This window comes from Mustelus asterias, chromosome 14 (assembly GCF_964213995.1).
Source record: "Mustelus asterias chromosome 14, sMusAst1.hap1.1, whole genome shotgun sequence".
In the NCBI taxonomy this organism is placed as follows: domain Eukaryota; kingdom Metazoa; phylum Chordata; class Chondrichthyes; order Carcharhiniformes; family Triakidae; genus Mustelus; species Mustelus asterias.
The window spans coordinates 85,892,754-85,913,531 of NC_135814.1; the positions used below are offsets into that span (position 1 = coordinate 85,892,754).

Here is a 20,778-nt window from a genome sequence, read left to right on the forward strand (position 1 = left end):
GAAAGGCCATCATCCATCTAGTTCACTATCTACCATCTTGGTAGTTATGAATCAGGGGAAACCTTCTCCAAGCACAAAGGAAGATGGTTGTGGCTGTTGGAGATCAGTTTTCTCAGTCCCAGAACATCACTGCAAGAGTTCAGGGCAGTGGGGAAGTTCACTGATTGCACAGTGTTCAGCATCATTTGCACCTCCTCAGATACTGAAGCAGTCCATGACCAAATGCATCAAGACCTGGATAACATTCAGGGGAGTTGGTGGTGTGGTGGTATTGTTACTGCACTAATAATCCAGAGACCCAAATGCAGATGGTGAAATTTGAATTCAATAAAAACCTGGAATTATAAATCTAATGACGACCATTAAACCATTATCATAAAAATCCATCTAGTTCACTAATGTCCTTGCCTGGTCTGGCACACATGTGACTCCAGATCTTCAGTAATGTGGTTTACTCTTGAATGTCCTTTTGAAATGGAGGGCAATTAGGGATGGGCAATAAATGTTGGCCCAGTCAGTGATGTCCACAACCCTGGAATGAATTTTTTTTTAAAAAAGGGGCTTGGGCTGATAATTGGCGAGTAACAGTCACTCCACACAAGTGTTAGGCAATGACCATCTCCAAAAAGAGAGAATCCAATAGGCTTCCCATGACATTCAATGGAATTACCATCGCTCAACATCCTGGTGGTTTCCATTGACCAAAAACTGAACTGGAACAGCCATATAAATACTGTGGTTACAAGAGCAGGTCAGAGCAACTCACTTCTTGACTCCCCAAAGCCTGTCCACCATCTACAATGTCAGGTATCTGATGGAATACTCTCCATTTGCCTAGATGGGTGCAGCTCCAACAACACACAAAATGCAACACCATCCAGGACAAAGCAGCCTGCTTGATTGCCACTCCGCCCACCAACAACACAATGACAGCAGTGTATACCGTGTACAAGATGCACTGCAGCAACTCACCGAGGATCTTTAGACAGCACATTCCAAACTGCATTCTCTACCACCTAGAAGGAAAAGGACAGCAGATGCATAGGAATGCCATCACCTGCAAGTTCCCGTTCACACCATCCTGACTTGGAACTGTCACTGGGTCAAAAATCCTGGAACTCCCTCATAGCACTGTGATTGTACCTACACCACATGGACTGCAGCAGTTCAAGAAGGTGGCTCAAGATTAATTGGGGGTGGCAATAAATGCTGGCCTAGCCAGTGATGCCCACATCCCATGAAACTCTTTTTAAGAAGTTACATTCCAAAACAATAATTAAAGTTTTTGAGAATCATAGTTATCAATTGTTATTGCTTTAATTTTAGCACCCCACCCCAACTCCATCGTGATAACTTAAGAAAATCTGAATCTTTGACATCAGCTGACCCTAAAAGATCCTTTACAGAAATAGATGGCCCAACCTGCTTGGGCTGGAATGAGATTCATCTACAACTATGTACTGTTTTTAAAAAAAAACTTGTGTCTGACAGTCTTTGCAATTGCCTGTTCTAATTTAAGTTTTGAGTCAGGGACCTAGGATCAATTCTGGTCTTGGGTGATTGTCTGTGTGGAGTTTACACATTCTCCCCTTGTCTGCGCGGATTTTCTCCGGCTCCAGTTTCCTCCCACAGTCCAAAGATGTGCAGGTTAGGTGGATTGGCCATGCTAAATTGCCCCTTAGTGTCCAAAGATGTGTAGGTTAGATGGATTAGCCATGGAAAATATGTAGGGTTACAGGGATAGGGTGAGGGTAAGATGCTCTGTCAGAGAGTTGGTGCAGACTTGATTGGCCGAATGGCCTCTTCTGCACTGTAGGGGTTCTTTGATGTGAATGTTAATGAAACAGATCTAAATTGTGTAATTCAGCTGTACTGGTTGCCTTGTTTAGTATACTCAATTTTTAATTCATTAAAATGAAACTTTTATCCCTTTTAAACTTAGGATTTTAGATTTTTTTATTTGTAGATGAAGACTGACCACTCTTGTTGATTTCTATCCATGTGAGAGCTGTGTTATTTGTTCGCTGGCATTGAGGTGTACTGTAGTTCTGGAAAATTCTTTGCTTAAATCATTGTAGATTATGAACACAAAAAAAGCTTTATAATTTTTTTTTCCCATCATGTAGGTATAAAACAACTGCTTAAACAAGGACCAGTGAAGAAAGTCTACAATGGACTTCAGGGATATTGACGTAATCACAAATGACACAGACTTTCAAGTGATACTGAAAATTTAACTATTTATTATCTGAGGTTTCTAATGTTGAATGTATGTTCTGGGGTGGGTAGGGAATTGTTCACCTTTTTAAAAACTGAAATCTGTATGTTTGCTTCCATGATGTGGAGATGCCGGCGTTGGACTGGGGTAAGCACAGTAAGAAGTCTCTCAACACCAGGTTAAAGTCCAACAGGTTTATTTGGTAGCACAAGCCACAAGCTTTCAGAGCGCTGCTCCTTCATCAGGTGAGTGGGAGTTCTGTTCACAAACAGGGCAAAGACACAAACTCAATTTACAAAATAATGGTTAGAATGGGATTCTTTACAGGTAATCAAGTCTTAAAGGTACAGACAATGTGAGTGGAGACAGGGTTAAGCACAGGTTAAAGAGATGTGTATTGTCTCTTTAACAATAAAGTTAGTGAGATTTTGCAAGCCCAGGCAAGTCGTGGGGGTTACAGATAGTATGACATGAACCCAAGATCCCGGTTGAGGCAGTCCTCGTGTGCGGAACTTGGCTATCAGTTTCTGCTCAGCGATTCTGCGTTGTCGTGTCGTGAAGGCCACCTTGGAGAACGCTTACCTGAAGATCAGAGTAAGCATAAGATCAGAGGAATCGGGTAAGCGTTCTCCAAGGCGGCCTTCACGACACACGACAACGCAGAATTGCTGAGCAGAAACTGATAGCCAAGTTCTGCACGCATGAGGACGGCCTCAACTGGAATCTTGGGTTCATGTCACACTATCTGTAACCCCCACGACTTGCCTGAGCTTGCAAAATCTCACTAACTGTGCTGGCTGGAGACAAACATCTCTTTAACCTGTGCTTAACCCCCTCTCCACTCACATTGTCTGTACCTTTAAGACTTGATTACCTGTACAGACACACATTCCAACCATTATCTTGTAAATTGAGTTCTGCCTTTATATGCCCTGTTTGTGAACACAATTCCCACTCATCTGATGAAGAAGCAGCGCTCTGAAAACTTGTGGCTTGTGATATCAAATAAACCTGTTGGACTTTAACCTGGTGTTGTGAGACTTCTTACTGTGTTTGCTTCCAAGCAGCGCAAGAGGATTAAAAAAAATTCTGCCCCTTTTTCTGTTTTCTTCCCTTTCCCTTCAGAAAAATGCTTGATTCTGGCCAAAACATCACAAATGTTGGCATTTAAGATGGATAGATGTCTTCCAGCATTTATGTTCCAAACAGAAAAGACAAACTATAAATTTCTCTTTAAGGGAAATGTTAGGTGTTACGGCTGTTCAATTTTGAATGTTATAGGAAACAAGTATATAGATTTCAGTATAATGTCACAGCTTTATTGAAATTGTTCAGAAGTACTTTTAATTAGACTTCTGTTTTGTTTTTGAGATGTGGGGGCCAAATATTGCTCCAGAGGTTACGGCATAATTTGCTTTCTGTAATATCTGATGGAATATGAAGAATGCAACATTATTTTGCTCAGATATATTTTTGGGTTTAATCTATTGTCATTAACGGGCGTAAATTGCCTTTGAAATTTTCTGAAACTAGCTTTTGAGGGAATAGTTTGAATGTTACTACAAAGTTATTCATTTACTGTACAGTGTATAGTGCATGAATAAAATTGTCAAATGGAAACAGTTTGTTATAAGGTGCAATTCAGCAACTAAAATTGATTGGAGAAGAAATGTAACTTGTCCTAGGCAACAGGGACTTTGCATATCATTTTTTTGTATGCATTGTTTCAACTGGAGAATGGAGTACTTTGTTTCTGAAGCTAAATTGTTCAAAAATGCAATCAAAAAAGTGAAACGATGGATTTGAGCAAAGTTCAGCTATTAGGAAAACATTGACTAAGATCTCTACATTTATTGTGATGGAATTTTTCTACTTTCTTGATGAGAAAATGACAAATATAGTATGCTGATTGCACATTTCAATGCTATAGTTGGAGTAGAAAGATATTTCAGTCAGACTTTTGTTTGGTTATAACAAAATAATGGGCCGGGTGCACAGCATGAAAGGATAAATGCAGTTCAACTGTATTTTCATGTAATGCTCCATTTATTATGTTAAACCCAAACAAAATGGTTTCTATTCATTTAATTGAAACATACAAGTAAGCAATTGTTTTAGCATCTAAGATTGTGGAAATATTGGTCTGCTAATGGATCGGGGAATGCTGTATGTTGCTGTTGAATGTTTTTTCAAAACTTGTATTTGTGATTTCCAAATTCAGTCCATTGTTTTCTTCAACTTCTACTGTTCAAGGTTTGATAAATTGTTTTTCATTAATTCATAGTACCGAACAAAAATGCAACAAAACTTTATTTTAAAAAGGTTTGGTGTGGAAAGTAGACATTCTTTAAAATAAAACTTTTTTTGTTTTTTTGTATATATATAGTTAAATAAAAAATAGTGCTCTGTTAAGGCATCTTTGGGAAGCCAACATATTTTCACAATTAAAATCAGTAAATTTGCATAGAAAATTTTGCAAAATATAGTTTTTGTCCAAATACAGGTGTATAAAATGATGAATGATCCACAGATATTTTAGCAATATTCTATCTAGTCCAGGTTGCTGTAAGGTTATCCTATATTGAATATACTAAATCAAGAGCCTGCATACACTATACAAATGCAGTTCTTTTAATATGTATGAAAAGAGCCATGCATTTGTCTGACGAATTTTGGATTTTTCTAATTAAATTTGTTTGTTCACACATCTTGGATGCATAAGCAGATGAGTTAGTTGGACACTATTGGAATTGCAAACACTGATCATTATGTCTATTCTAGTATAGCTCAGCTACTAAATGAGAAAAATTACGATTTATTTTTACTAAATAGATGTTTGTATAATCTGAATGTTGGTGACTTTTTTGAAACACAGATGTATTTGTTTTATTAAAACTGAAGGCCAGATTTTTTTTTTTCAGTCCAAGTAGGATGCTTGATTCGCAGATCTTCTGTGTTGCCAGTCAATCCAAATTTTAGGAAGGGACAAGTCTAAGCTGTACCATGTAACTTATGATTTGGTGGAAAAAGAGTTAAACTTTGGAGATGGGGAAGGAAAGTGAATGTAAATGTTGTCACTCATGAAGAAAGAAGGCTTCCATGTATCAGGCACAAAACTGTATATGCAAAAAAAGTTGCCTGAAGTATGCACAAATCTAATTGTTATCAGGTTAGTATGTCTGGATTAAATAAGTTCAAGTCCTGACTTAACTTCTCTGTATCCTGGCCATCTGGTGCTTTTCTGGAAGGATGTATCTACTGTCTTTTTGAATCTATTACATAAATGGTTGTGGCTTAATCTGACACCAGAATAAAGCAGTGAGATTCCAAGGAGAAAGGAGTCTCACTCTAAAGTGGAGCAAAATCAGTTCAAGCCATTACTAAACTTGAAGTGTAGATAGTGAAGTTTTGGCTTCCTGTTGATGCCTGTCTTGCAGGGTGGAATGAAATTAGACTGTGACAGAATGAGACAGATTTGAATACCACCTGAAATGTATAGCGAGGTAATTATATTTCACTAAAAGAATTAGTGTCTATAAGCAAAATAATTATAAAAACAATTGGAACATATTTAAACTCCTTAAACAGTTGCAACGATGCATATTTTGTTCTGCAATCTGTCCTGCAATGGCACTGGGAATTTCCAAATGTAGGCATTGTGTAGCCAGACAGCTTTTTTTTAAAGAGAAACTTGGACAAATTCTACAGTTACTTTCATTTTGAGTGATTCTGCCACTAACCAGACTTCAGACACTTGATTAACTTAAGCAGATTTATTAGGGAGAAAATGGGCACTCAACTTTAAAATTTAGCACTCGAGAACAAAACCCTAGGTGTGAAAGTATGCATCCTGCCAGTTAGAGTGCATTTCATAGCTGACAACTGCCAGCTTCAAATTGTATTATGCAACTGCTGAAACTGTGACTACATTATTCTATCCTCAGGGGTGAGATTCATGTTGCTGCCTGCTGTTTTTGATTGTTTATATCTGAAATTGATTACTGGAAATTGTATCTTAGAATACAAATTCATCGCAATACTCTGGACATGATTTTGTGGTCTTAATTCCAGATACTTATTCCTCCCTCCTAAATTCTAATCTTGCAGTTACTATGCCCCAAAAATGGAGAATAATTAAAAAAAATTAAAAATGTCTTAAACTGGTAGAATTTGCCAATGTGTGATTTCTGTTATAGACCCTATCAGTTTTAGTTTGTATTTGGATGCTGTTGCAAATTATAAAAAGGTTTGCAACTAAGTTGCACCTTTCATGCCCTTAGGACATTCTAAAATGCTTTGCAGTTAATTAATACTTTCAAATATGGTTACTGTTGTAATGTAGGAAACATTGGCCAATTTGCTCATATCGAATTCACCACAAGCAGCAATGAGATGATAACTGAATAATCTGGTTTTAATCATGTTAAAGAATAAATATTGGCCTGGACAAGGGAAAATATCCTTGCTTGTACCAAAGGATCTTTTACATCCAATTGACGTAAAACTTTATCCCACATTCAGTATTGGGATAAACCGAAATTCCCTCCAATTAAATAGTGGAAAGACTGAAGCCATTGCTTTTGGTCCCTGCTTCAAACTCTATTCCTGAGCTATCAGTTTCATCCCTCTCCTTGGCAACTGTCTTGAGGTTAAATCAGACTATTCTGACCTTGGTGCCATATTTACAGAATTGCTAAGACCATCTATTTCTACCTCCATTACATCACCTGAGTGTATTCCTACCTCAGCTCGTCTGTTGTTGAAATCCTCTTTCATTCCAATGTTACCTCTATGACATGACAATTCCAACACGGTTGGAATTGTCATGTCATAGAGGTAACATTGTCATGTCACGGGGCGGCACGGTAGCACAGTGGTTAGCACTGCTGCTTCACAGCTCCAGGGTCCTGGGTTCGATTCCCGGCTCAGGTCACTGTCTGTGTGGAGTTTGCACATTCTCCTCGTGTCTGCGTGGGTTTCCTCCGGGTGCTCCGGTTTCCTCCCACAGTCCAAAGATGTGCGGGTTAGGTTGATTGGCCAGGTTAAAAATTGCCCCTTAGAGTCCTGTGATGCGTAGGTTAGAGGGATTAGTGGGTAAATATGCGGGGTAGGGCCTGGGTGGGATTGTGGTCGGTGCAGACTCGATGGGCCGAATGGCCTCCTTCTGCACTGTAGGGTTTCTATGATTTCTATGACTTCTATGAACACACTGCTGGCTGGCCTCCTGCATTCTGCACTCTCAACTTGGAGGTCATCTAACACTCTGGTGTCAATGTCCTAACTTGCACCAAGTCCTGTTCACTTATCGACCCCTGTGCTTATTGGCCTGGGGTGAACTGGGTGTTCACCCCAGTCCAATGCCAGCATCTCCACATCATGACTTATTGACCTGGTCAGCTTTAAAATAAATCATCCTTGTTTTCAAATTTCTTGCCCCTTCCTATCTCTATAATCCAGCCCCACAACCCTCCACAATATATGTGCTCATCTAATCTTGGTCTCTTGATCATCCCTGATTATATAGGCCCTAAATTTCTGAATATTCTCCCTCTACCTTTGCTTCATTTTCCATCTTCAAGATACATCTTAAGATCCATCTCTTCGATCAAGCAGTTGGTCATCACCTTGGTAGCATGGTTTGTTTTACTATGCTCCAGGAAGCTCACTGGGCTTTTTTTATCATGTTAATTCACCAGATAAATGTAAATTGTTAGGGCAGGATTAAAAGCTCATTTGAAAGACAGCACCACCTAGTGCAGTTCTCCCCCAGTACTGCACTGAAATATCACCCTTTTTGTACACTGAAGTTTGTAGTTAAAACATAGTTTTCTGAACTCTCACTACACCAATCCAAGTATTACATAGTTGGAAATCTAAATTGTGAAAAGCAGCTGTATAATGTACCAGTCCCTGTTTTAAGAAGAAGCAATTTATAATGGGTGAAAAATCCACCTAGTCTGGCTGAATGTATTTCTGGAGTCTTAATCACATTGATCGCTCTTTGCCTGTTGCTCCCATTTTTTCAGTAGTCATATTTTTAAAAAGATAAAACTTTCAATGCCATTATGATTGTTTCTCCGTTGCTCCTCGCACTGTCCAGACTAAGCTTTAATTTCTGGAGACTTAAGAACAATCTGAAGGGCTGGCAACCCACGACTACTTTCACTTTTATCGTCATGATCTGTTTAAAGAAAATGTTCTTTTAAAGACTCATTTATTAGCGTCACATTACATTAACACCGCAATGGAGTTAGTGAAAATCCCCTCGTTGCTACACTCTGGTGCCTGTTCGGTTGCACTGGGGAGAATTTAGTATGGCCAATGCCCTTAACCAGCACATCTTTTGAACATGGGAGGAAACCAGAGCACCCGGACAAAACCCGCAGACATGAGAGAACATGCAAACTCTGCACAGTCACCCAAGCTGGGAATCGAACCTGGGTCGCTGGCGCTGTGAGCTAGCAGTGCTAACCACTGTGCCACCAATACAATCGGTTTCTAGCAAAAGTCCTGAGCTGAATAAAAGTGGCCGGAGATGTGCTGATGATTTGCGTGGCTGTAAGTTTCTGTGTAAATACCACGCACTCAGCCGGGACAATGCATTGGATGTGAATTGGGATTTTGTTTCAGTCGGACCGTAAAAGCTCACCGATCCCAATGGTTGTTTAAGCCCCCCTCCCCTTGCAGTACCTTATCCGACTGGCTAACTTGGTGTGTGATGGCGGTGGAGGCTGACTGACGGTTGGAGCTGGCAGCTCGGCCTGTCCCTGCAGCCACTCTGCCGGGGAGCGTCATGGCGTCACCGCCTTAACGTCCCCCCGCGCGGAGCCAATGGCAGTCGGGTTGGTGCGGACAACAGGCGGGAAAGTGGTGGCGGCGCGCGGGGTGACAGTTAGAATTAGGGCGGGAGGAGGGAGGGAACTGGCCGCGGGTGGCAGTGTCAACAACAACAACAACGGGGGCTCGAGCTGCAGTGCCCTCAGCGCTGCTGTCATGGACAACTTCCAGAAAGTGGAGAAGATCGGTGAGGGCACCTATGGAGTGGTCTACAAAGCAATGAATAAGATCACAGGCGAAATGGTGGCCCTGAAAAAAATCAGGCTGGACGCGTGAGTTAACATTCATGTCCAAAATGCAAACCAATAAAATAACTTTATGAAGTGTCTAGTATTTTCTGCTGGAAAGGTGGCACAGTGGTTGGCACTGCCGTCCCACAGCACCAGGGACTCTGGGTTCAATTCCCAGCTTGGGTCACTGTCTGTGTGGACTCTGCACGTTCTCTCTGTGTGGGGTTCCTCCAGGTGCTCTGGTTTCCTCCCACGGTCCAAAAGACGAGCTGGTTTAGGTGCATTGGCCATGCTAAATTCTCCCTCAGTGTACCCGAACAGGTGCTGGAGTGTGGCGACTAGGGGATTTTCACAGTAACTTCATTGCAGTGTTAATGTAAGCTTACTTGTGACACTAACAAATAAATTTTAAACTCATGACCAAAATGAAAAGTAATAAAATAACTTCATGAAGTGTCTAGTATTTTCTGCTAGCACAAGTCCCCCTTTGTCCTATTTCACTGTGTGACTATTCGTACTTTATTGTTTAGCTTTTGAAATGTTGCACTTTAACTTACATATGCACACACATTAATGCTCACCTTTTTTTTATGTATATGTTTGGATTTGTTTTACCAGGGAGCATGGCACTGAGAAAAGTATACGAATGATTTCTGATACCAATGGTTGTGGGTGTGGTAAACCATTGTTAGCTTATTGCCTGTGTGTGTGTGTGTGTGTGTGACATGCCTGGGCGTGCCCCTGCCGGCCCTACCCGAGACTCCTCCCCCCCCAGTCCAGGTATAAAGGTGACTGCTCCCAACCCCCCTGCCTCAGTCTATAACCAGTTCAGCAGCATGGGTGTGCTCCAAGTCTTTTGCGAGCCTATTTGTCCTTGCATGCAAACTAGTCTTTGCTTGATTGATAGTGCATCAATTTTATTCGCAAAAAGTTTTGGGATGGAGCAGATACTAAAACCCGATAGATTAGAATTGGATCCTCAAGCCGTAGGAGCCTCTAACAGCTTCGATCACTGGCTGCGATGTTTCGAAACTTTCCTCACCGTCTCCGCCTCCGTCGTCCGGACCGAAACCGACAAGCTACATGTGCTCCACGCTCGGGTAAGCGATCAAGTATTCTCGATGATTAGAGACGCTGAAACTTACGAGGATGCGATCGAACTTTTAAAAGGCCAGTACAACAAACAGACTAATGTAATCTACGCCAGACATCTTCTGGCTACTCGCAGACAACAGCCAGGAGAATCGGGCGACCATTTCCTGCGTGCGTTGCGAGCACTTGGCGGGGCCTGCAACTGCAAGGCCGTAACAGCCGCCCAAAACACTGAGGACTTCATCAGAGATGCTTATGTCACGGGTATCAGGTCAAACTATATCCAACAACGACTGCTGGAACAGGGTGGGCTGGATCTACAAAAGACTGTAGCGCTTGCCGACTCGTTAGAGGTGGCCTTCCGTAATCTCGAGGCCTACACCCCCGACCACGGGGGTGCATCGTAGACGCTGCAGTCGCCGCCACCTCTGTACTCGGGAGGGCCACAGGCCTACGCCACGCCACGTCCCACCAATGACCCGACCGCTGCAGCAGTCTCTGGAGGCCCGAAGTGCTACTTCTGCGGCCTGGGGAAGCACCCCCGACAACGCTGCCCAGCGAAGGATGCGATCTGCTCCGGGTGTGGAAAGAAGGGCCATTACGCGAAGGTATGCAGGGCGAAGTCGACCTCCAAGCCCAGTAGCGCTGCATGCGCTTGGGCGCCAGTAGCCGCGTGTGAGCCGTGCGGGCCGCCATCTTGGACGTCTTCAGCCGCGTGTGAGCCGTGCGGGCCGCCATCTTGGAGGCCGTCAGCCACGTCGCAAAATCCAACGGTGGCTTCGGTTACGCTGGACCAATTGAGGCCTCACCAACTCGCCAGGTCCATGATGGACATCGAGGTAAACGGTTGCACTACAAACTGTTTATTTGACTGTGGGAGTACGGAGAGCTTTATTCACCCGAACACAGTGAGCTGCTACGCCCTTTCAGTACTGCCAGTGAAGCAAACGACCTCCATGGCTTTAAAGTCCCACTCGGTGGATGTCCTCGGGTACTGCGTGGCGACCCTGACTGTATGGGGCACAATGTACAAAAACTTCAGGCTCCTCGTGCTGCCACAACTCTGCGCTGCCGTACTCCTGGGACTAGATTTCCTGTTTCACCTTAAGAGCGTCACCATGGAATATAATGGGCCTTTTCCCCCACTCTGTTTGCAATCACCAGTTCTTAGATCGCCCACCACGCACCACCTGCAGCCTCTCGACCCTTAAAGTCGCCCCTCCCTCACTGTTTGAAAATCTCACCCCCGGCTGCAAGCTCATCGCCACCAAGAGCAGATGGTACAGTGCTGGAGACAGGGCTTTTATCAGGTCCGAAGTACAACGGCTCCTAGGGGAGGGGATCATCGAGGCCAGTACCAGCCCCTGGAGAGCCCAAGTAGTAGTTGTTTAGACTGGGGAGAAACATCACATGGTCATTGACTACAGTCAGACCATTAACCGCTACATGCAGCTGGACGCGTACCCCCTCCCCCGCACATCTGACATGGTTAATTAGATTGCGCAATATTGGGTGTTCTCCACCATCGACTTAAAATCTGCATACCACCAGCTCCCTATCCGCCCGGAAGACCGCCAATATACTGCCTTCGAGGCGGATGGCCGCCTCTATCACTTCCTTAGGGTCCCCTTCGGCGTCACCAACGGGGTCTCGGTTTTCCAGCGTGAGATGGACCGAATGGTAGACCAGAATGGGCTGTGGGCCACCTTCCCGTACCTGGATAACGTCACCATCTGCGGCCATGATCAGCAGGACCACGACGCCAACCTCCACAAATTCCTCCACACCGCCACACCCCTAAATCTGACCTATAATAAGGAGAAGTGCGTATTCCGCACACGCCGCCTCGCCATCCTTGGTTGTGTTGTGGAAAACGGGGTCATCGGTCCCGATCCCGACCGCATGCATCCCCTCCTGGAACTTCCCCTCCCCACCAGCCTCAAAGCACTGAGGAGATGCCTGGGCCTCTTCTCGTATTACGCGCAGTGGGTCCCCAATTATGCGGATAAAGCCCGTCCGCTCATCAAATCCACCTCTTTTCCCTTGACGGCAGAGGCCCGCCTGGCCTTCGACCGCATCAAAGCAGACATCGCGAAGGCCACGATGCACGCTGTAGACAAATCCATCCCATTCCAGGTGGAGAGTGATGCATCTGACTTTGCCCTAGCCGCCACCCTTAACCAGGCGGGCAGACCCATGGCCGCCTTCTCACGAACCCTCCAAGGCCCTGAAATTCGACACTCCTCTGTCGAGAAGGAGGCCCAAGCCATAGTGGAAACTGTACGGCACTGGCGCCACTACTTAGCTGGTAAACGATTCACCCTACTCACAGACCAACGGTCAGTTGCATTCATGTTTAACAACACGCAGCGGGGCAAGGTCAAAAATGATAAAATATTGAGGTGGAGAATCGAGCTTTCCACCTACAATTACAACATCTTACACCGGCCCGGGAAGCTCAATGAGCCCCCAGATGCCTTGTCCCAGGGAATATGTGCCAGCGCACAAATAGACCAATTGCAGACTCTCCACAACGACCTCTGCCACCCGGGGGTCACCAGGTTTTTTCACTTCATTAAAGCCCATAACCTGCCCTACTCCATTGAGGAAGTCAGGTCTATAACCAGACACTGCCAGGTCTGCACAGAGTGCAAGCCGCACTTCTATCGGCCAGACAAAGCACACCTCATAAAGGCACCCGCCCTTTCGAACGCCTGAGCGTCGACTTCAAAGGCCCCCTCCCCTCTTCTGACTGCAACATATACTTCCTCAACGTCATTGACGAATATTCACATTTCCCCTTCGCTATTCCCTGCCCGGATATGACCTCGGCCATGGTCATCAGGGCCCTGCACAGCCTCTTCACCCTGTTCGCTTTCCCTAGCTATATCCATAGCGACCGGGGATCCTCCTTTATGAGTGATGAGCTGCGACAGTACCTGCTCCCCAAAGGCATAGCCTCAAGTAGGACCACCAGCTACAACCCCAGGGGGAACGGACAGGTAGAGAGGGAGAATGCGACAGTCTGGAAGGCCGTTTTACTAGCTCTGAGGTCTAAAGGTCCTCCAGTCACCCGCTGGCAAGAGGTCCTCCCTGATGCACTACACTCGATTAGATCACTCCTTTGCACAGCTACCAATGCTACCCCTCACAAAAGGATGTTTGTTTTCCCCAGGAAGTCCTCCTCGGGGACCTCACTACCGTCGTGGCTGACGTCCCCAGGCCCTGTCTTGCTCTGGAAGCACGTGAGGACCCATAAGTCGGACCCCCTGGTCGAAAGGGTCCAGCTCCTCCATGCCAACCCCCAGTACGCCTATGTGGCGTACCCCAACGGGCGGGAGGACACAGTCTCCATTCAAGACCTGGCACCCGCAGGTACCTCAGGGACCACAACGACCCACACCCCCAACCCCCGTATACAGCACGCCTGAGCCCCAGGAGCCGCCACCATGCACCCGACAATCGGAAGGGACTACAGACGACTCGAGCGACTACGGCCTGGCGCCTGAACCAACACCGTGGCCACCGGAACCAACACCACAACCGGCACTACGGCGGTCACAGCGGCAGATCAAGCCCCCAGAGAGACTGAATTTGTAAATTTGTAATTCTGTAAATATCGTTCCATCCACCTCACCCCCTCCGGACTCTTTTTTAAAAGCAGGGGGTGAATGTGGTAAACCACTGTTAGCTTATTGCCTGTGTGAGTGTGTGACATGCCTGGGCATGCCCCTGCCGGCCCTGCCTGAGACTCCTCTCCCCCTGGTCCAGGTATAAAGGTGACTGCTCCCAACCCCCCTGCCTCAGTCTATAACCAGTTCAGCAGCATGGGTGTGCTCCAAGTCTTTTGCGAATAAAAGCCTATTTGTTCTTGCATACAAACTAGTCTTTGCTTGATTGATAGTGCATCAGTGGGAACTGGCATCTCCTTCTGACCCCAGTGCAATTGGACAGTCAACATAGTTTTGTGAAAGGGAAATCATGTTTGACTAATTTCTGACAGTTTTTGAGGTAGTCACAAGGAACATGAATAAAGGGGAACCTGTGGATGTGGTATACTTGGATTTTCAGAAGGCATTTGACAAGGTGTCGCATCAAATGTTACGACACAAAATAAAGAGTTCATGGTGTAGGGCATCATGTATTAGCATAGTTAGAGAAAATTGGTTACCTCACTGGAATTAGAGAGCAAGTATAAATGTGTAATTTTCATGTCCTGAGATGTAAGAAGTGGAGTGACCACAATTATCAATATTGGGGCCTCAACTATTTACAATCTATATCAATGATGTGGATGAAGGGACTGAATGTACAGTTGCTAAATTTACTGATGACACAAAGATAGGTAGGAGAGTAAGCTTTGAAGAGGATATGAGTCTGCAAAGGGATATAGATAAGTTAAGTGAGTGGGCACACAATTGGCAGATGGAATAAAGTGTGGGTAAATCTGAGTTAGTCCATTTTAGCAGGAACAATAGAAAAGCTCATGATGTAGGGGTAACTGGCATAGATAAAAGATTGGCTAACTAAAAGGAAGCAGGAAGTAGGCACAATTGGGTAATTTTCTGGTTGGCAAGATGTCATAGAAATCATAGAAACCCTACAGAACAGAAAGAGGCCATTCGGCCCATCGAGTCTGCACCAACCACAATCCCACCCAGGCCCTACCCCCACATCCACCCACTAATCCCTCTAACCTATGCATCTCAGGACACTAAGGGCAATTTTTAGCATGGCCAATCAACCTAACCCGCACATCTTTGGACTGTGGGAGGAAACCAGAGCACCCGGAGGAAACCCACGCAGACACGAGGAGAATGTGCAAACTCCACACAGACAGTGACCCAAGCAGGGAATCGAACCCAGGTCCCTGGAGCTGTGAAGCAGCAGTGCTAACCACTGTGCTACTGTGCCGCCCGTGTAGTAGGTGGTGTGCCGCAAGAATCAGTGCTTGGTCCTCAACATTTTACAATTTTCTATAAATGACTTGAATGAAGGAACAATGCATGGTTGCTAAATTTGCTGGTGATGCAAAGATAGGTAGGAAAGTAAGTTGTGAAGAGTACGTAAGGAGTATGCAAAGGGGGGGGGGGGGGCATAGGAGATAGATTGTAATGAATGGGCAAATATTTGGCAGATGGAGTAAAATCGCCATAGTCCCAGGTGACTTTCGGCTCTCTCCCCTTTAAGGGGGGAGAGCTGACTGGTGGTGATTTAACCTGAGGATCATCACACCTCAGGCAAGGGGCAAGTTTGAGATGGCGGACCTTCATGAGTAACCTCAGCAAGTACGGGAATTGAACCCATGCTGTTGACGTTGCTCTCCATCATGAACCAGCTGTCCAGCCAACTGAGCAAAACCAACCCCAGATGGAGTATAATGTGGGAAAATGTGAAATTGAATGATGTACAGATTCGGGGGGAGGCAAATGGCCTACTCTTGCTCCTAATTCTTACGTTTGATGTATGTTCAACCTTTATGACCTGGAAGACTGGCTTTTAAAAAAAATTAGAACTGTTGGTTTGGTAGTTGTTGAAAGTAGGGAATGGTGCTTCCAACCTTCGGGCAGCAAGTCCACTGGAAAAGCACAAAGGTGCCAGAAGGTCAAAAGCAGCAATTCCCCCACTTGCATTCCTTTTTTTAAAGCAGACCAACCACAAACTGCCTGAAGGTCCTGATCTCAGCAACTGTCAGTTTTTTAAAAACCTGTTATTGGCGGGAACCCGATTGGAGCCAGCTGCACGGCCTGGGAGGATCACAGCAGGTTTGGCACCAGCGCAAAATTTGCTTTTCCGCCGACTCCTGATTCACCAGACCATCGCACTTCACGATCCGAGCTAGCGGGCCCAGAGAATCTGCCCCCGTCTCTCCCATGCTTCTCTTCCAGAGCCTCCAATCACAGATACTAGCTCTTCTGATCCTTCAGAGACCAAGGGTGTGATTGGAGGAGCCAGAAGTGTTATTCTGGCCAGTCCTTGCGACCACCATGTATGACACTTTTCAGCTGCACTGAACAATTTGTGGTGACATCTTCTGGGAGGCTGAGGAGAAGAAGAAAATGAAAGAGGTTGGGGTGTCTGCCAGTAACCAGGGCCGGAATGGACCCTGGGAAGCCATTAGCTTCATGTCAGGCTGGACCTGTCTGTTGTCTGCGTCCTCGGCACCAGCCACTCCTGGGGAACTGGAGGGTCTAAGGACTGGGGAAAGTAAGAAATAACTAATCTCAGTACTTCTCCCTAAGTAATCTAAGGCAGTGCCCATTTGACAGTTTCCTGAAGCATATCCTGCATTCATTTTACTGTGGAATTGATTGCTAGCAGCTGCAGAGTAAATGCCGGCATTGATAACTGAGGCAGGATTCGAGATTTAGTGTCTTTGAAGTCTGGGTTCCTGTAGAATTTAACAGAGGATCAAATTTAATTTTTTTTAATGGTTTCCCAGCTGCTACCAGTTAGATTGAATGGCTGGCTGTCAATTAAGCTGGTAGGCAGCTGGGATTGCACTGGAGGTGAGTTGGACATTGCTGGGAAAGGTGTGGGAATTGGAAGGCGGACATAAGAAATTGGGAAGGTGGGAATTGGACAACAAACATGTGGACAGGCGATTTGGACTTCAGGCATTGAAAGCGATGAGTTGGAAATTGGACTTAGGTGGGGGTATTGCTTCACAGATTAGTGAAAATTTAGGTTGAGGACAGCATGGGCTTAGTTGTGATGGCCCCCGTGACTTGGTAGCCTGTTGACACACATTTTCTAAGCTTACATGTAAAGAATAATCATTGAGATCAAAAATTAGAGAATTGCTGGTGTTTTGAAGCAATGCTCTACATGAGTCAATGCTAGAGGAGTTTTCATAATGGCAGAAACACTCACCATGTTATAGTTTATTTCTATTTTGCAAGCATTGTTTTCCAGTAGTTTTTCTTTGATTTTTAAAAATTACCTCTTGCTTTAACAGTTCCTATGTTGCTTGTAAATGGTAAATTGGGTAGGCTGCATGTATAAGGTACTTAAAGTTGTGTTAGATTTCATTATAAACATGTGACTTATTATAGGAATCAGCAGTCTTTTCTGGACAGTTAAATGATTTGTGCTTTGAAACAAATGTTTTTTTAAATGTTTGGGATAAGGGGCATGTGAGGTGGTGCAGGGGAGGGCCTTCAGTGAGTTTTCTGTCACCAAGCAATATGAAAAGTATAACTGAAAACTACATGAATATATAAAATATTAACACTTTTACAAAGTACTTTAAAACATAGATTTTTATATTTGTATGCTGATCTATATGATGAATTTTATGATAATATATGTTGATCTATGATACTTGAACTTTAATAATTATATACTATTACCATGCTGCTTTATTGCTGTTTTAGCTGGAGCCTGGAGTCATATTAATTTTCAAGCATTTTTTATATATTCATTCATGGGATGTGAGCATCACTGGTAAGGCCAGCCAGCATAGAATTGTCCAACCCTAATTGCTCTAGAGATGGTGGTAATGAGTTCAAATGGGGTAGTGTTGGAAAATAGTTTGTGAAGAACTGCAGTAGTCATTTGCTTCACTTCACATCTACTTAATCGAGTGCAGTTCTGTTGTATTAATATGGACTTTATCCTATCAAACATGCACAAACTGCCTGAATGCTGAAATGCTGGGGTCACTTTGATGATTTGATACAAATGCATTGGTCTACAGTCTTGATAGTGATAGAAAGTAAATAAAGGGAAAACTAATGTGTCTATTCACTTGAAGTGAAATAATTTCATCTATTTGACGTAGCCTAGAAGCATTTGCATTCACTACAGATCATATAGTACTATAGTTACATCAATCTTTGTCACAAAAAATTCAGATCTTTTAGTCTTCGACCACTGATTTTCAAACCTTTGTCTTCGGCTGCTCTCATTACATCTGAAGATAACTTAATATAGTACATGACCACTTATGCAGCATGCATCCACTCTACTTTCATTAGAAATACATCAATGTGCCATTAACAAACATTTCATTTTTATCAAAAGATTATTTGGCTCAATTTTAAGCTTCGCATAATTATAACTTTTGTTAAAATATCAGTTGTGTAAGATCAGTGGAGCCTTGAAATAAAATCTGTAATTGAAATTAATTTTATACAATTAACATGCTTTTAAACACTTAAGTCATTTTCAAAGCTACCAAGTTTTTTTTTCCATTTCCTATTACTTCTATGTAATGCTACCCCCTTAGCTTCATCTCCAAAACAGTGAAGGTACTTTCAGAAATAGTGTTGTGAGCAAAAATCTTTCACTTAGGTAAACAGTTTTCCTGGTTCAATATTTGAAGGCTTTCCAGTTGAATTTCACAGCCCCATCAATCCCACTTTGCTCTTCCCTTGGTGACCCTGGCAAGTTTCAAACATACTGAAAAATTGTGCTGGCAGCATTGTCTTCAGTTAATTGTCTTTAAGCATTTTTAAGTTGCAGGTCCATCAGTCCCACTGGGGCTTCTCGTGGGCTTTGAAATGAACATCAATTAAATGTGCAAATCACTTCTAGCACCACAATCTGTGCTGCATAAAAAACTCCTATTTGCAACCGACTTCGCTCACCAATTTCCATAAGTATTTTTATTTAACTATGTAAGTAATATCAAGTAAAATTATTATGTAGAAATAAGGATGGAATGGGTGCTTCTATGTGTATTAAAGATCCAATTATCCTGTTTTGTATCTCAGCTTCGACTGCAGACTGCACTTGCTCCTGACTATGTGTGCAGTGGCATGCTAGGTCATAGGAATATGCAAATCTGACATGGATGTAACATTAAAGGGACACTAAAGTCTTAAAAGGAATAAAAGGATGGTCAGTGAGCAGTGAGATCAGTTATGGACACAATTAGGGATGTGTACCAAATCATGGTCTTGTCAGTGACATATCCCAAGGAATAAATTAAAGTTGACTACGGAACTATGCAGAGTTATGGACCAAAAAGAAAACTGTAGAAGCAGAAGATATAGCTCAGATATCATAGAAAGTTTACAGCATAGAAAGAGACCACTTGGCCCATTATGTCTGCGCTGGCCAAAATTGGACAACCTATCTAATCCCACTTTTCAGCATTTGGTCTACAGCCCTGCAGGTTCCGGCACTTGATGTGCATATCCAGACATCTTTTAAATTTGAGGGTTTCTGCCTTATTACCCTTTCAGACAGTGAGTTCCAGACCCCCATAACCCTCTGGATGAAAAAAGATTTTCCTCTCCTCCGCTCTAATCTTTCTACCCATGATTTTAAGTGTATGCCCCCTAGTCACTGGTTCCTCTGCTAAAGTAAATAGGCCTTTCCCATCCACTTTATCCAGGCCCTTCATGGTTTCATAGATCTCTGTCAAATTTCCCCTCAGCCTCCTCTATTCCAAGGAGAACAACCCCAGCCTATTCAATCTTTCCTCGTTGCTGCAATTTTACAGTCCTGGCAACATTCTCATAAAGTTTCTCTGTACCCTCTCTAATGTAATTCCATCCTATCTGTAACAAGGCAACCAGAACAGCAAACAGTACACACGTTTTGGCCCAACTAATGTTTTATATACTTCCAACATAACCTTCATGCTCATGTATTCTATGCCTTGGTAAATTGAAAGGATTTCATATGCCACCTTAACCACCTTACCAACTAGTTCTGCTACAGTGAGGGATCTGTGGACATTTACTCCAAGATCCCTCACTTCCTCTGCAACTCTCAGTATCCTCTCATTTATTGTGTAATCCTTTGCCTTGTTTGATCTCCCCAAATGCATCACCTCATATGTCTCTGGGTTGAATTTCATTTTCCATTTTTTTGCCCACCTGACCTGTCATTGTTACCTTCCTGCAGCGTACAGAAATCCTCCTTACTATCTACCACACAGCCAGTTTTTGTGTCATCTGCCAATTTCTTGATAACTCTCCTACTTTAATGTCCAAGTCAATATATATCACAAAAAGCAAACAATCTAGTACTGATCCCTGTGCTCCACTGGAAACATCCAATAACAATGACCTTTTTTCTATCACTGAACCAATTTTGTATCAAATTTGATACGTTCCCCTGGATCCCATGGGCTGTTTTTTTAATTAATCTGCCACATGGAATCTTGGCTTTCTAAAATCCATGTTACCACATCAACTGCACAACCCTCATCAATCCTCCTTGTTACTTCCTCAGAAAATGTAATCAAATTAGTCAGACATGACCTTCTCTTAGTTATCCTCTTACTCTAATGTATTGTGTTTTCCTTGATTTGTTAACCAATATTCTTCCATGTTTTCTCTTTGCTTTCCTAATTTCTTTTTGATTTTCAATCCTCTTCTTTCTGTACTTCTCTTGGTTTTCTGAGGTATTGCGTACTTGGTGTCTCACATAAGCTTTCCTTTTTTG

General features: G+C 43.6%; 3 protein-coding genes across 5 annotated transcripts in view; 2 read left to right on the forward strand and 1 right to left on the reverse strand.

Moving 5' to 3' along the window:
- The window catches only part of dnajb11 (DnaJ heat shock protein family (Hsp40) member B11), a 29,524-nt gene extending 23,146 nt beyond the window's left edge, over window positions 1-6,378 (forward strand). The window contains exon 10 of the mRNA XM_078228766.1: window positions 2,127-6,378. Coding sequence (XP_078084892.1) covers window positions 2,127-2,191 — 65 coding nt within the window. The 3' untranslated portion in view covers window positions 2,192-6,378. The remainder of the gene's footprint in view (window positions 1-2,126) is intronic.
- The window catches only part of tbccd1 (TBCC domain containing 1), a 59,900-nt gene extending 50,907 nt beyond the window's left edge, over window positions 1-8,993 (reverse strand). The window contains exon 1 of one of the 2 annotated variants that reach the window (XM_078228764.1): window positions 8,909-8,993. The gene's annotated coding sequence lies outside the window, so the exon portion shown is untranslated. The remainder of the gene's footprint in view (window positions 1-8,908) is intronic. The other variant, XM_078228765.1, reaches the window with a different exon arrangement.
- Window positions 8,994-9,178: 185 nt separating this feature from the next.
- The window catches only part of LOC144504082 (cyclin-dependent kinase 2-like), a 47,247-nt gene continuing 35,647 nt past the window's right edge, over window positions 9,179-20,778 (forward strand). For both annotated transcript variants that reach the window (XM_078229249.1, XM_078229250.1), the window contains exon 1: window positions 9,179-9,327. In XM_078229249.1, coding sequence (XP_078085375.1) covers window positions 9,212-9,327 — 116 coding nt within the window. In that variant the 5' untranslated portion in view covers window positions 9,179-9,211. The remainder of the gene's footprint in view (window positions 9,328-20,778) is intronic.